General features: G+C 43.9%; 1 protein-coding gene across 2 annotated transcripts; it reads right to left on the reverse strand.

Annotated features, from left to right (window-relative positions):
• Positions 1–7,302: 7,302 nt before the first annotated feature.
• RNF6 (ring finger protein 6) lies at positions 7,303–15,999 on the reverse strand. Of its 2 annotated transcripts, none has more exons than XM_059838781.1 (4): positions 15,865–15,999; positions 12,016–12,225; positions 11,412–11,519; positions 7,303–10,121 (listed from the first exon to the last, which is right to left on the reverse strand). In XM_059838781.1, exons 2-4 carry the CDS (start codon positions 12,203–12,205, stop codon positions 8,410–8,412), a joined length of 2,010 nt encoding a protein of 669 aa, XP_059694764.1. In that variant the 5' UTR covers positions 12,206–12,225; positions 15,865–15,999; the 3' UTR covers positions 7,303–8,409. The 2 variants fall into 2 exon arrangements, with proteins under 2 accessions (XP_059694764.1, XP_059694763.1); XM_059838780.1 differs by lacking the exon at positions 15,865–15,999 and adding an exon at positions 13,531–15,495.
• Between the last annotated feature and the right edge of the window lie 605 nt (positions 16,000–16,604).

Raw genomic sequence — 16,604 nt, forward strand, 5'->3', positions numbered from 1 at the left:
TGATTTCCAGAATGTAAATAGTTCTCAAAATGCATGAGGTGCATTTTCATTATTTTGATTCACTTCCCTCTCCTACAGCTAGGTTGCTGGCTAATGTGAGTCCAATATTCTCTGGCTTTGTAATCAATTGGATTGGTGCAAAGGGAATCCAAGGCAGGCATAAAATACTGCCATACTGATTTGGTGGCACTCACTTTGTACAGTTGTAAACAAATGCAGAAAAGCAAAAGTTAGTCCCAAGGAGATGTTCTCAGAAAGGCTGAAAAGAACCTTGAGAGAGCGGACACACTTGTTAAGGTAAAACATACTCTGGAGCATGTGTGTAAATATTCTGAAATATGTTTTGAGCCAACTGCTATGGCCAAGGCACCATATGTTTGGAAATAATGAAGTTCAATATATAGTTTATCTGTGATCTGGATTTGCTTTAAATACCAGAAAAAACTTACTTACTATGTAAAAAAACCACACTTACTTTTACTAGGTAAAAAACCACACTTACTATGTGTACAACATAGTAAGTAAAAAAAAAAATTAAACTCACTGAAATACCATTTATTACAAAAAGAAGGACTTTTTACAAGAGCATGTAGAGACAGGGGGGATGGCTTTGAACTATCAGTAGGTTTCGATTACGTATTAGAAGGAAGTTCTTTGCGGTGAGGCACTGGAACAGGCTGCCCAGAGAAGCTGTGGATGCCCCGTCCCTGGAGGTGTTCAGGGCCAGGTCCAGTGCAAGGTGTCTCTGCCCATGGTGGGGGGTTGGATTTAAGGCCCTTTCTAACCCAAAGCATTCTATGATATTGCATACTTTAGCACTCACAGCTCTGCTTGTTTGCAATGTTTTGGCAGACTAGGATAAAAAGGACGCTGGTCTCTGCCCTGCTGCTGTTCAGGAAACAGGTCCAGCTTGTGCCCAGCTAACTGAGGTTTCTTCCTTTGCTGGGAGCCCTTCCTGCAGGCTGGAAATCTGCTTCTCGGACACCCGTCTCCAGGGAGCTTGCAGAGAGGCAGTGTCATCATCCCCATTTCCGCAGGGCGGAGGAGGGACAGGGAGCGGCGGTGGCTCCCATCAGGGCATCTGGAGAAGCAGTGCTCCGCCGGGATGTCCTGAGCGCAGGCTGGCGGTGTCCCTGCCCTGGGGAGAGCCGTGTTCCCCAGACAGGATGGCGGGAGCCGCTCCAGCACCTCGGAGAGCTCCCGGGGCCGGGCCGCGCCGGCAGGCGCCGCCTTCTCCGTCCCGGCGGGCACGAGTGGAGCAGCAGTCGCCGTCCTTGGCAGCCGCTTTCCTCGGCGTTATTTCAAACAGAGCTAATTCGTTTTGTTCCGGAGCCAGCACTGGTTTAAGGTCGCGTTAGTATCTCCACACGCAGAGAAACAAAAGGCCACGGGTGCAAGGTCCAAGAAGCTTCTGCCCTGCCTTCCCTCCCAGGGCAGATCCGGCCCCGCGGAGCACGAAGGGAAATTGGTTTTCCCCCAGTCCTGGGTTTTTTCCTCCCTCTCAGGGGAAGCTGGGGCTCGGCAGCGTGTGTCCCCTCGCCTCCCGGGTTCACGGTGTATAGAGCCCCAGAGACGCTGACTTTAGTGGTACCCCGTCCCTGCTCAGGCTGCTCTATCATATGATAAATGCTCATGAGGTCTTGGCCTTGACAAGCTGCACCTGGACAAAGCCCCTCTCCAGCTTATCAGAAACACTGTCTGTTCCCAGGAAATAGTGTTGCCTAATGAGCATTTGTTTTTTAACAAGCAGCCTTGGAAACTTATTTTTCTTGCCTGAATAACAACCCAAGTGGAATAACATTTCTGTTGATGAACTTTAAAATAAAGTTACTGACTCAAATTGTGGCCAGTATGAAAAATAATTATGACTAAACCCCATTCTCTTATAACCCTGTGGACAGTGGTCCAAAGGGAGATCCTTTTGAGCTCTCAGTTCCCAAAAGATAAGGGTCTGATGTGTATGTCTCAAATACTGATGATTGGATGGCTGTGGAGCCAGCCAAGGATTGTTTGTAATAACAGATTAGAATTGTTGGTAATAACCAAGGACTATTGGCACTAGCACTGCGAGAAAGAACAAGTTTTAGCTGGAGAAGGGGGGGACAGGTACAGACAGGGCAGCACTTTTCCATAAGAAAGAACCACAGCACAGAACAGCAGAGTGCAGGAATGATTGGCAGGAAGGAATGGTCTATAAGGTGGGATTGGCAGCTGGCTTTCCTCAGCGTTATTTCAAATCAACCACCAAAGACTCCTGGAGCCCTCTGAACCGTTTCCAGAAAGGCCAAAAAGAAGAGACTGCATGGTAATTGATTAATATGGAAAATGAGAGATGTGTGTTTGGGGTGGAAAAACTTGCCAATAAAAGGACATTCCCAAGCCTAGGTGGTGTCCCCAGAGCCCAGGCATCTCATCAGCTGGACTGGCTCAACTGGACCACCACTTATCAGCTGGATTGATGCTGAAACAAACATTGGCGTCTTTTTAGCTGGATCGATGCTGAAACAAGGGCTGATGATGCTTTTTCATCTCTCTTTTCCTCTTTCTTTCCCTTTCTCTTTCTCTTTTCCTTTTTAAAATTAATCTTTCCTTTTTAAATTAACCTCTTAAATTTCCCTTTTCCCTGCCACCCTCCCTCTTTATCCAAAACCCACTGCCATATGCCTAATTCTTCTCTTCCCTTCACCCTACCCCTTTACCCAAAACCCAGTGCCGTGTGCCTGTATAGCAGGTGTAGGACTAACATACCAATTTCCACATGAAGTGTGTAATTTGCCAGTAAAACTCTCTGTTTGTGAACCCATTTTAAAGGACTTTTGTCGTTCCTTTCGACCAATGAGTATTTTCGAAGCTGAAAGCTCCCTGCTGGTCACCTTCCCCTTTGGAGGCAGATCTGTGCTCCCAGACGCACAGCCAAGCCACCACTTGCTCCTTGTTGTCTGGCGCCCTCTCCTGCTGCGAGACACTTCCTCTTGGAAGCCGAAGTTTCAGACGAATTCAGCTGGTCCAGGCAGCGCACAGGGATGTGCCGTGGGATGCTTTGGGGCCCCGTGCACTGGGACTCGACACGGGCTCTTGCTCTCAGTGTGCTTCCGTCCAAAACAGTCCGGGTTATTCAAGTTGTTCTGCCTTCCCCAATTCTACCACCATCTTAGTGAGAAGGAATCTCATCACGGTACTTCCTGGGGTTTTGGATGCCTCCTCACATCTCACAGCCTAGATCATAGAGAAAGGAGCTATAACTTGATTCATGTCAGAGCACAGTGGATGCAGGGGAATAATGAGTGATTGAAATCAGCTGGGAGGCCAGAATCATAGTTCGAGATTCATGTAACAAGAAAAAAAAAATGGAGTCTAGACTTGGAGATACCTTAAAATGAAGGGGGGAAAGGGCTAAATTTTAGGGACCTTTTGCTGAAATAATATGATTCTTTACTCTCACTATGTATATTCAAGTTAACTGCTACACACTATGCAGGTTAACTACAGTGTGTGCTCATACACTTCATGGCAATTTCTACTCTTTCAGTGTTTATATGTAATTGAACAAATACATTGAACAAATGGAATAAACTGTATGCAAAATGTGTTTAAGAACACAGTAAAAGAAATTGTACTAGCAGCCAAAGTGCTCTATTCATGCATTACTCAGTCAGAAAAGGGCAAGACCTCTGTATTAAAATAGCAACCTGATATGCCTTCCTGGGCACGCATGCATGAAGGTAAAGAGTGAGCCATTATTAATGTAGCTCAAATGTGTGTGAACTGCAAAAATAGCTCACAGGCTCTGCAAGGTATGTCAGATGCTCAGCATTGAAAAAACAGTGCTGTGAAAGGAAACACATCACAATGGAATTGGCCAAGTTGAAGTCTTAATATTACTGATGAGATGGAAAAGTTCAACTTACAATTCAAGTGCTTTTCTTGGAAGTACAAGCAATACAATTTATCTGTCCCATGTTACTCGGGACAAGAGCCCCAACTGTGGTTATAAATGCCTGAAGTTTGGCCTTCAAAAGGACTGCTTAAAATAACGGGACAAAGTGATCCCACATATCCCATTTTAGCTGTTCAACCTGTAAAACAAAATCAAAGCTGTATTTGTTTTGTTTTAGTGTGTATGTTTCATTTTTGCGCTTCAGGCAATTTACATTACACTAAAGATAAATTTAGTGCTGGAATAAACACCTTCTGGAATAAGTGTGAATGCCAAAGAGCAACGTGCACCGAGTATGTGGTGAACCTGCTCCAGATCTCTTCCAGACTAGTTAAAGTCTAGTGTAAGCCCAGGGGGAAAAAAAAAAAAAAACTGAAGAAATTTTGCTGCGAGGTAACTTGTGTCCAAAAGGTGGGCTAACCCCATTCCCCCTGTAAACATGAGCAGACTGAGGGAAGTCTGCAGTGTGCTGGGCAGTGCTTGCCTGTTGTTGATGCTTTCTGTGTGCAGGCTGAAATCAGATTAGCTGCATAGGAACTCAGGAGAGCTACTTGTATTTTTAATTTTAAAGACTCATCTGAGTGCTGCACTTTCAGCATGGCCATGTCTTTTGTTCTGAATGCTGCTCTGACCACAGCTGGGTATGCACAGCTCCAGTTATAACCATGGTATATGACTGGATAACAATAATCCTGAGCTTTCTGACATTTGCCTTCTCTCTCCCATGAAATCCTGCAGACTTCACCGATGTATGGTCAGTGCATTCAAAAGGAAAGTCAGGTCTCAAAGCCTCTTTAGGATCTGGCAAATCCTACAACCCACAATCAAATTAATGTGTCTCATTTGTGAAACAATAATCCAGAGATGATATGGACTGTTTGTCTGAAGAAGATCCCTGCCTCTTTTTCTGAACAGGTGGTCTATAGCAGACAGCTACCACAACAGGACCATGCTGGTTTGCCTACTACTTGTGACCTGGCTCTCAGCTGGCTCCTCATCCATCCTGAGACAGAGCTCATGCATTCCTGCTGCTCTCGCCTCAAAAGGCAACTCCTCCCCATAGCTGTCCTTCCTAAAGGCCTATATCCATCCATTGCAGCACTCCAGCTGTGTGAGCTATTCCCCCAGGTCTCTGTGATCCTGATGAGATCACAGCCTTTGAACTGCAAACAGACCTGATGCCTCCTGTTTCTTACAAAGACCAGCAATTGAGATGCTGATTTCTTAGAGAAAGAATAGTATCTGCCCCACCTTACTGACCTGCAGGGCCAGCTTTATTTGTGCGAACAGACCTAGAGTGAGTCCACTGCAACTCTCTTGCGTTATGAGGTTTCTTCTGCCCACATCACCTTGCACACTCTGATTACCAGCTTGGCCCACCCTATCCTCACACAGTTGCAGAATGTCCTGGCCCACCTCACATCATTCCTAGCTGGCCTGGTAATCAGGTTGGTTGGGCTCTCATCAGTCACTTGGTAGTTACCAGAAAACTGCATGGGGTTACTTCAAAAGGAACTTGGGCATGCCAAAATGGCATACGAATAAAAGCAGAATAGTTATTTCCCATCAAGGCAAAAGCATGAAGTGACAGGACATAACCTGCTATCATTTACTGTTTCCTTTTATAGTTCCAAATTTGCACATGTTGCTAATTGTTGTGTGTTACTTGGCAACACAGGAAACCACTCCTATGTGATATATTATTAACAAAGAGACTATTAGAGAGACATACAGGGCCATAATATCAGCTAGAAAGTCACTGATAGTATCACATATATAAGAAATAGAAAAATCTACTAATTCAGCCTGATATTTCTCTTTATCTTTGCAGGCATCATGTTTAAGGCAGCTCTCTTGGTCATCTTCCACATTAAGGCTTTCTACAGGATCTGGATTAGTGCTACCAGTTGAACTTCATTTAATATTTCATTTTAAACGAACTAATTTGTAAAAATTCTGCCCACATTTTTCTATTTATTCCCATATAAATAAATTATGTTTTGTAATGTCACCAAAGGACAAGGTAAAAAAAAAGTGTTTGGAGGGTGGGGGTAGCAGAGAACTGAAGTTTTATCACAGAAATGGAGGTAACAAAAGCCAATACCAGATTGCATCACTATGATTTAATTGGTGCCATTAACACAGTATCTTGGGAAAGCTGAGTAACAAATTACATGCCTCTCAATGGAGGGGAAATACTTGACAACTCTCATGTGACAGGGCAGGAATATAGTAGTGGAGGCTTAATGTTTCTTTTCCCGTAGCCTTCAATTTCTACAGAAAGCTCTCAGTGTGCTTTGGGATATTCCACTCAGCAGCTCAGTTGAACATACCCTGTCACAGATGATCTCATCTTGAGCCATGTAACCAACTGTGCTCTACAACAAAGCAAAATTCCTACTAGGATGGAAAAAGGCACAGGGAATCTCTCTTCGTCTCTAGTGCATTAGTGTAGCAGTTGTAAGGATTAGAGTTAAAATGGACCTTGAAGGACCTGACCAGCAAGGCAGTAGTGAGCCAAAGGTAAGTTTCTATGTATGTGTCTCTTCAATCAGGTACATTTCAAATATAAAAGGAAGTCATAAAGCAACAAGGAAGCAACAGAAGACATGTATGTATTTACATACTGTCAGCCTCAGCAGCTAACAGAAGTAAAAGAAAAAAAAGTAAAAAAAAAAAAAAAAAAAAAAAAGCTAGCTCTTACAATCTCATTTAAATCTCCTCACTCTTTACTGCAGCTAAGGAAGCACTCAAGGGAGGGGACAACAACCTTTGCAGTAATTATCAGCACATATTACATCAGAAGAGATCTAATCATATCCTTAAATCACCTAAATCTCATAACAAAGTTTCTTAGAACTACTTTCAGGAATGAAAAGAAGCCTTTCTCTTGAATTTATGACACAAGTTTTCCACTTGCAGAACTGAAGTAGACATCACATGGGATTTTATAGCTATCCTTGAAGGATATCATGAGCAGATTTTCTAAGTGACACACCTGGCACAGAAGCACATTTGTCAAGGCCACTATCTACAGGCAGAGAAAGGCAGTAGTACTTGTTCACTTCAAGTACTCTGTCTACTGCTCAGAATACACACAGCAGATTAGTGCACAATTCTGCATTTCTCCAGGGATTGAGATGTAGGTTGCTCAGAAGACAAGCTCTGTAACATCCAGCTTCTGCTAGAAACACCTGGAGCACTTTGAGCTGGGCTTTTTTGTACCATAGTAACTAAAAGGGCAGGAACAAAACTGGGGAAAAGTGGGGAAAAAAGAGTGAAAACTGAGACTGAACATTAAGAATAGTAAGTTTTCTTATTAATCTACAGGATATGGCTCAACAGTAATTCACATAAAGCCTCAATTATTTAACTTGCAACTTTATTTCAGTGTAAGTCATTGGTATAAAGTTTAATTTCTAATTATACAGATACTGGGGATTTTCAGGGAAGTTTATTTTGTCCTTTTTAATGTCTTTTGCCACTTGGTCCTCAGGCATGTTTTAAGAGGACTAACACCACATGTGTACCTTAAATTTCTATACAAAAGCACTTCAAGTCTTTGTTTTGTTCTTCTGAATAGGATGCCCAAAACATGCATATTATAGACAATATAATGGTCAAGGAAATGTTTCCGCTTTTTAAACTAAGGCAGTTAAAACCCCAGGAATATTGTTTGAGTAATTTGGAAGAGTAAAAAGGCTTCCTTAGTGCTCATTTATTCTTTGAGCAAGTAAGACACACCCTCTTGGAATTATCAGATTTGATTGCTGTCTGCACTGAAAAGACAAAGATTGCCAAAGACAGCATTTAATTATATACATTTCATAATGCCACTAACTCATCCACTTCTGAATAAGAACTCGTCAACGTTAAGAACTGTGTAAACCCACATGCAAAAACTGCCATAGAATTTTTTAAATAGAACCAAATTGGCAAGTTTTTGGAAAGGATATTTCAATGTTTAAAAAAAAAGACTAATAAAATGAGCACTTCAAGTAACTTAAATATCTTCAGCAAACATGTCCAGCAAGAGACTCTCTGTAAAAGAAATTGTTCTTAGAACAAAAAGCTAACAAATGGCTATTTCGCCACTATTTTTTCAACACAGTGGTGGGTCTGTGTGAAACATTTTGTAATCTAAATAAAGCGAGTCCATTACAATGTTAAAAAACATACATTAAGCAGGACTGATTAACTATTGCATTTCGGTATTTACAAAAGTGCTTAGCATAACAAAATTACCTAAAAAAATATAAACTTTACCAATATCATTTGGTTCTATGTGTGCTCTAGACCTGCACTTGGAAAAAATAGTATTTACATTGTTAGATTTAGATAAGTTTCTATAATTTTTGAAGAAATTTAACAAAACTCCCCCCACAAATGGACCCATAGCTAAGTCAATGAATTTCATCTGGCTCATAACAGAGCAGGAGCAAATCCTTGAAGGCTGAGCAGTACAAACAATTCTAGCCATTATCTGTGGTGTTAGACCCCAGAACTGGCTGCCGACAAATTGGGCAGGTGGAGTTTTCAGAAAGCCAGCGATCAATACAATGAATATGAAACTCATGCGTACAAGGTAATTGCCTTAGCTTATTCCCCGTTGCATATTCATTAATGCAAACACTGCATGTTTTACTCCATTCATTTTCAGTGTGAACATCCCCATAGTTCCGTGTAGAAAGATTGTCAATCTGCTCTTTGGTTAAACCTCTTAAACGATCATCATCATCATCCTCATTCAGCAGGAAGAAGTGGGCAAGTCGAAGGATGGGCAGCGTTCCGTTTTCCACTAGGTTGTTTGCGTCTTGAGACTGCCTGCTGTCTTGGTTCTCATGATTGCGCCCAGAGCGCTGACTACCACCCCTCTGTCCATTTCTTTCCCTGCTGCCATCTACTGCACGTCCATTTCTAGACAAAACCCCACTGGGATCACTGCTGTTCGCTGAACTTGAGTTATTCTGTGCATCTGCTAAGTGATGACCGCCTCTTTGCACTTCTGAATTAGATTCAGTTTCCATTAAAGAACTCAGTTCTCCAAAGCCTGCCATTATCTGCCTAAGGATTGATCGAAGAGCCACTGATGAAGGTTCCCCAAGCCCAGTTTCTGAAATCCGACGAAGAGGTATCCGTATAGTGCTAATGTAGGTCCGAATACCTGCACGTTCTGAGCGGGATATCGTGCGCCGAAATCCCCCACTGTCACTTTCAAAGGTAACTGTGTTTTCTGACATTCCTACTCTAGAACGTGTTCTACTGGCAATGCTGTCCCGGTCTCTGTTTTCTCCAGGACGAATTCTTCTCACCTGAAGATCTAGTGTAATTGTTGGGTGCCTTCTGGCAGCAGCTACTGGCCTACCAGTAGCAACCTCTTCCGAAGTTGTTCGTAAGGATGGGGCTACACTGGAAAGCTGGGGGGCCTGAGTGTTATCTCTTGCTTGCTCTTCAGTAGGCTGTGGAGAAGCCTGAGCTGTTTGTCTCCTACTTCTGTTGACCTGCTGTGCACTTCTACCCTGCCTCTGACCATGCTCCTCAGAACGAGCAGCATCACCTTGCCTTTGCAGCGGGGAGCGGCTTCGACTACTCAGGGTAGACCTCAGCCTCAAAATTTCTAGTCTTTGGTTTGTATTCATCCGGACATTCGTTCTAGCTCTACCCCTTCTGACTCCTGCAGAAGTACCTCTTTCTGGCATTTCTCTTGGTTCATCAGCAGACACGGAATTATTTTGTGTAGTATTATTTGTCTGGCCTGTCAGCTCCCTTGTTCTACTCCTGAGCCTCCCTGAGACTGCATGAGAGACTATTTCTGACCTTAATGCCATGGCACGTCTTAAAAGCCTGGTCCTTGCAGCTTCGTTGTTTGCCTCTCTTGCAGCCATGCTCCTTGTCCGTGGGGCTACTGAACTGGCAACTAGCTGACGTCTTCTTTCTACATACAGTCTGGTAGCATCTATATCAACATACTCCTCACCAGAAGTTTCAAAACTGTTATGATCATGATTTATATTGATTTCGAGACTAAAGCGAAACTCCCCACTGTTTGGATTCGTTCGACTCACGGCTCTCCAGGTTTGGTTCCCACTCTGCCCACTGCGAGTGGCATTTCCTGTGCGACGAAATGTGTTAAGCCATTCAAGCAAAGAGTCGCCGTTGGAGTTTTCCCCAAGAACTTCAGAATCTGAGAGAAACAAAGAATTGCAAACATTCATACAACTGCATGCTCTGCATACTACAATGCACTCCAAATCCTCTTCACTTGCTAGGCTCTGACTTCAGACACAATACAGTAGCAGGACACCTAACTTGCTACGCTAATGTACAAAAATGGGCTCTATGTAAAAATGTCAGCAAAACTTACCAGTTCAACCTAGAATTTTTGTCTCACCAGCAGACTCGCAGAGAAATTAATATGCCCAGATCGCCTCTTCTGAGCCAGTGTTCAGATTCAGGGGGTCCAAAGACAGTTGTATTTTCCAATACCTGCCTCTTGATGAAGTTACCAGTTTGGGGATATTTTAACAACTCATTTTGATACAGCAGGAAAGGGAATAACAAGCCTTATCTTCTTTTGGAAAACATTTTTAAAAAATATTTCCTATAAGCAGTAGAATATCATTAAGGTTGGAAGGAACCTCTGGAGATAACATAGTTCAACTCTCCTGCCAAGGCAAGGTCACCTAGAGCAGCTTACACAAGAATGTGGCTGGGTGGGAGGCATGGTTTGAACAGATTTTCTCCTTTTGTGCAAATATACTCTTTTCCTATTACAATACCCACAGCTCCATTTTTAAGCCTTCACCAGCTACACACTCAGGAACAGATAAAAGTGTTGTGGTTAGGGTTAACTATGCGTATAATTCAGGCCAGTTGTCATGATCAGAGTGAAGATTTTCCCTTAAAGGGATCAGATTAAGTTCTCCCTACTCCATCATCTCTGTGTCCAGGGAACCTCCCCCCCAAGAACTTTGGTATCATCATTTGAGCTGCCAATTCCTCTCCCAAATCTCAATAGAACTGGCCAAATGAGTAAGCGAGTATTTCTGGGGAATTGAAGACAGTGCATAAAACACACACCTCACTTGACTAAAACAAATGGAAATGAAACAAAAGTGTCCAAACAGTGGAGAGATTAACTGTTTTTTAGTTAACTTCATTTCCAGCTGCTCTAATACATTATAAAAACCCCTAAGAACTGAAAAAATAGTATTTTTTGTGCTATTACATTTACTAGCAAAGGACAATGAGGAGAAAAAGGAGCAAGTAATTTGTGATTAACATAAATGAGTTCTCATCAAGTATTTCAAGTTTGGTTTTGTATCCTGAGGAAATCTCTCTTAAACAATCCCCACAAGCACATTGGAAAAAAAAAAAAAAAGAAAGAGAAATGAGTCTCTCTCTTAAATAGCTTTACAGAACTACTTATGCACCACATACTACGTGTCTACATATATGAATGAAGAATGTTTACCTCCAACAGTTCTACCTTCACCTTCTCTGTTATCCAGACCAGACTGTGATGTCAGACGCTCCTTAGCCCCCTCCAAACGTTGCTGCAACTCTTCTGCTGTTATTTCTCCTGAATTAATTTACATTTTGTTAACACTGTTAGATAAGACACTATTACTGCCTCTATACAGCCATGCAGAAATAACATTTTCTATCTTGAATGAAAATCTTCAGAAGCCAGACAAAACTGGCAAAACCATAAAGAAAACAGCACTAATGTGAGATCATAATGCAGATATCAGAGGAAGTAGGTAGTGGAGTGGAAGAAAAAGATGCTGAATGTGTTGACAGTATGCCAGCTTCCAGTAACACTTCAGAGGCTCCCAAAATTGCCACACATGAACAGATATACTTGAATGCACCAAATGTTAATTATTTGGGTTTGGACATTCAAATACAGCATGTTGGTATACAGGTGAAGTGTTATACTTTTGTTCCATATGGAGGATTTCTCCCTTTCTACAAAGCCACAGAAGTCAGGCTGCTTGAGTCACAAGACCCCACGTGGTGCTTAACAGCAGGAGAGTTACTCTCCTACACTTCTACTGAAGGTATGCACATCTTACCAGGAGTGCCAAGCAGGTTTCGGTCCCTCATTAACCTGTAGTCCTCCTCGTTGAGCTCGTTAATGAACTGGTAATAGGCCTCTTCCCGGCTGAGGCGCTCCAGCTGCCGCTGTCTCTCACCTTCGCCGCTGCGCTCCCGCGAAGGCGCCTGCTCATTGCCATTTCCCGCACGACGTCGAGAGCGATCCATAATGATAATGCCAAGCTGTCCTGGAAAAAAACAGAAGATTAGACTGCCCAGGAATTACAGAAGTATTTACCAGATTTGCAGTGAAACATCCCCAGCATTTTCAAAGTAATTAGTTTATTAATAGCTAAAGATGATTAAAGTGAACCAAGCTCCATGTTATTTGCCAACACAACAGGGTAGTTTATAATTAAAATACATAAATACTTGTAGCTTGCTGAAAAATAGTTTCAAGCCCCCTTCCTCACTGAAAGGGCATACTGGTTGGTATGGCAACTTTAAAATAAACATGCAATGAAAGGTTGGGGTTTTTTTTAGCTAAATAACGATACTCTAGAAAGTTAAAGGAATTAACATAAAATTTATGTCCTTTCTCTCAAGTAAAATACAACAGCAGTGGGGAGTATTTCAAAAGCTGAAGTATAGCTAAAACCACGGTTTTCTGATTATTGGACTGCAATTACCCAGTGCAGACTTGTGACAACCCAAACATAAGACTACATTAGTATTTTCATCAGTAATATCACCCACATAGCGTACAGCCCACAGATTTCTTTTAGGTGGAATGACTCTTCTGACATTCTTACATTATTTGTATACTTTCCTTGCATTCTCTAATCCAAGGATTAGCTAGCAAAGAGACATCCATCTCCAGAATATGGAGTAAAAGGGATGGGCTGTACTTTTGCCACAGTTCTTCATCACTTACCAAATACTGAACCAGTGGACCACACTGTTTGAAGGCAAGAATAACCTTCCAGTGTCAAAGAGGCATCATCTCCATTGATTTCTGCGTCATTACCACCTCCCTCTGGTTAAGACTCAATCCTCATACCACTCCTCAACTTTGCTATTTTCTAAAGGAAACCTGTTCTCCCACTCTCTATTTGAAAGAGATAAGGTGTCCTTTCAATTGCGCTTCCTGTTTAACAAAAGGCACCTGTAACACCTGCTGAGGCAGACTCCAGAAAAAAAGAGATCACTTCTCTACAGAGATCATCATGCTAGAGAAGCCCCAGCCTCACTGCACCAATCTGCTTGCCTTTGGGTAAAGGGCTGTTTTATTTGTTTGTTTTCTGTCGATTTACATACACATAAAAGTCACTTGAAGTTTAGATTACAGGGAAAACACAGAAAACAGCATTCTAAGCACACTCCTGATCAATAATTAGTCTTCACAGGACAGGTGATGAGACAACAAACAGACCAAACCAACTATTAGAAATACATCAAAAAAAAAAGCAAAACTTCATCAAAACTGCAAACAGACACAAAAAAATCAGAAAATGTATTTGCCAACAGCAGAAGCTGGCATACATTTAATATACCTTTTTTTACGTTCTTTGTAGGATCCATTCTGATGTATCCTTGGTTTCATTATTCCCATATCTCATGTTACTTCCCCCCACCAACCCCTGTCCCAGGTAACTGCACTTCTAAGCACACTTCTTCCAAATCAACCATCTTCCTCCTGTGTCCAACACTAGATTTTGGTGCACTTAAAATCTTCTCTCCCAGCTCTAACTCATTCAACTTAGAAGAAATTAAATATGAGTATCTTCCCTTCCATTTTCCATTCCCATAATATTTTTTTCTTTTTAATCAGTGTTGTCCTCTTGGCTCAGCCTCACAAGCTGTATATAACTGCTGACTTCGATTTCCCACAAGGGCTATGTTCAAATCAGATCACTTCTCATATCACACTTCTAAACACAAATTTCTCATTCAACTCTTCCTCTTACTACCCCGGTTTCCTCGCAACAAAAGCAGTTCCCACCCAACCCCTAGCCAGCACTATCATTACCTTGGCAACACCCATCGTGAAAGTTACCTAATTACCACCATTACCATGAAAATCCCCAATCCAGACCGCACTGAAGTGCCTCTGTCCTAGGGGACTTACAACTTGACAAAGGTGCAGCTGAACAGGGGAAAGGAGGAATGATAAAATTAATTCAGTTTCAAGTGAGGTTGTCATTTAGACAAATGCCTTAAAACAACATGTGGCTGCTTGCCCGACAGTGACCATTCTAAGTTAACCGACTTCCCAGGTACATCACTGTACTGCTGCATAGAAGAAAATTCCAGATATATTCTTAAGTCCATCACATGTAGTCCCCCTCAATCTAAATTTAAAGTGCTGTTCAAAAGAGAGGTTCTTTGGTTATCAGTTATCCACAGAAAATCTAGAAATCTCTTTGATTTTGTGGGTCGTTAAGGAAAAATAAAATACTCTTTTGTTGACAACTGTATGGTAGGATGATTAGTCACACTCCTTGAATGACTCACTTAGAAACAGTAAGGAGTGTGAAGTGCTCGGTTGTCCCATCTGTTTAACATAACTCCATGGATGACAACTACTATCTCTATTTGTCAAATGCCATCAAAACTAAGTACTTTGGCACCTGAAATGTTTTAGAGTTGTTAAAGTTGAATGATATTAACTGTATCAAAAATGAATTACAATATTTCGGGGTATTGAAAAGTTGAAGGGTATTAACTAATAAAATGCAAAAAACTGAAATCGAAATCCAGTTATAACTTGGATTACTCTTCCTCTGCAAAGAGGTAGGGGTCACATGCCAACAGCTTATGTTTTCTAGCATTTTCAACCTAAGACTTACTCCTTTAGACCTTCATTCATGATTACTGTAGCCTATTCTTTAAGGTTTACGACTGTTTTTTTAATATATAACTTATGCTTTTAAGTTTCCGCCTGTTTCCCTGAAGTACTACTCCCGGTTCAATTAGGTACTCATTTTCTGATAGACTACCACCTGATTTAAAGGCGACTACGGAGTTTAACTGAGGAAACCTCCCTGAGCTAGAGGGCTATTTAGCATTTCTGTCACACCACAGCCTCCAGGCACGATGATCTCACCGACTTCGGGAATTATTAAAAAAAATAAAAAAGAAAAACAGAAAAAAAGAAAAATAACCCCCAAACCAAACCCAGAAACCCCCACGCATGAAGCCTGGGGAAAAAGGGGAGGAAGGAGAGAAAAAGGGAGAGTCAGAAGGTAATGAAAACACCGCCCCCGGGACACCCAGCGCGACCCAAGCCGAGGGCCCGAGAGTGGCCGCCAGCCCCCTGCCCAGGCCAGCAGCAGAGCCCGCAGACGCCACAGCTGAGCCAGGCCCAGGGCAGGGGAGGGATGGGGCCGCGCCCCAGGCCGTGGAGCCGCGAGGGCTCCGGGGATTGATCGAGCCCTCGGGCCCGGTCCTGCCCCGCCCCCTGCCTGTTGCCGGGGGGACGGGAGCGCCCTGACTGACGGGGCTCCCGCCCAATGTCCCGGCCGACCTGCGGCCGCCGGCCAATGGCAGCAGCGCCTGGCAGCCCGTGCCCTCCCGCCCCGCTCCCCCCGGGCTGCCCGGCCCGGCCCCGACACCCACAGCCCCGGCCGGACCCACGCTCTCCGCCGCTGCCCGAGCCCACGGCTCCCCTGCCCGCGGCGGGCCGCGTCACCCGCTGCGGCAAACTGGGGAGGCGCCCGTGCCGCCGCCTGCCCCGGTGGGGGGAAGCCTGCCGAGAGCGCGGCCGGCAAAACCCGACAGCCGGTCCCTGCCTGGTGCCGGCGGCGGTGCGGACCGGCCGGCTCAGCCCCGCTGCGCGCCCCGTCCCTCCCGGCGGCAGCGGCAGCCGCTCCCGCCGGGACACCGACCCTGCGTGTGCGAGTGGGGCGCGCTCCAGCTCCTATTGCCGTCCGGGTGCCGGCTCCTGCACCGATTGCAGTCCGGGTGGGTGCCGGCGCCGCCGGCGCAGGTTCCGCGTGCGAGAGAGGAGGTGGCCCTCGCCGCGAGCCCCGCCCCCTGGCGCGCAGGCGCGTTTGGCACTGTGTGCTGCCTTACATAAGATTGACTATGGAGTCACTTTTCCATTTGCTCCCTCTTTCCCAGGCTGCCCCCTGTTTGAAATGGGATGCTTTTCCTTTTTCCGTTACCTTGCCTCCCATTCTTCCCTTTTTGTTTATGTTTCCTTCTGCAGGAATCTCCCACTGAACTTTTTGTAAAACGTTCAAAAAATAATTGCTGGGTGCCATCACTTCAAACCGCGATTTTAGAGATTTCCATTTGCAGAGCCTTGGGTAGAAGTTCTCCCACGCGAGACGCGGAACCTCTCACAAGATTTTGCCGCTTTTAGCTGCGGACACACTGAGGGCACCCGCAGTGTGGGGCCCGAGCTGCTTGTGCGGGTTTGTCTCGACACACCTTGCACGAACTCACTGATCCGGAAAATGAGGGGATTTGGCCAGGATTTGGCTTCTGTGTGAAACCTCTGCCTCATCCCTCTCACGTCCAAACTGCTCTTGTGTTCAAACTAAAATAAAAGTTTGGGTATCTTCTGTGCAACTGGTCTCGTACAAAGGAGGGCCCTCTGTAATGGATGAGGTGCGAGGAAGGG

This window comes from Haemorhous mexicanus, chromosome 2 (genome assembly GCF_027477595.1).
Source record: "Haemorhous mexicanus isolate bHaeMex1 chromosome 2, bHaeMex1.pri, whole genome shotgun sequence".
In the NCBI taxonomy this organism is placed as follows: Eukaryota; Metazoa; Chordata; class Aves; order Passeriformes; family Fringillidae; genus Haemorhous; species Haemorhous mexicanus.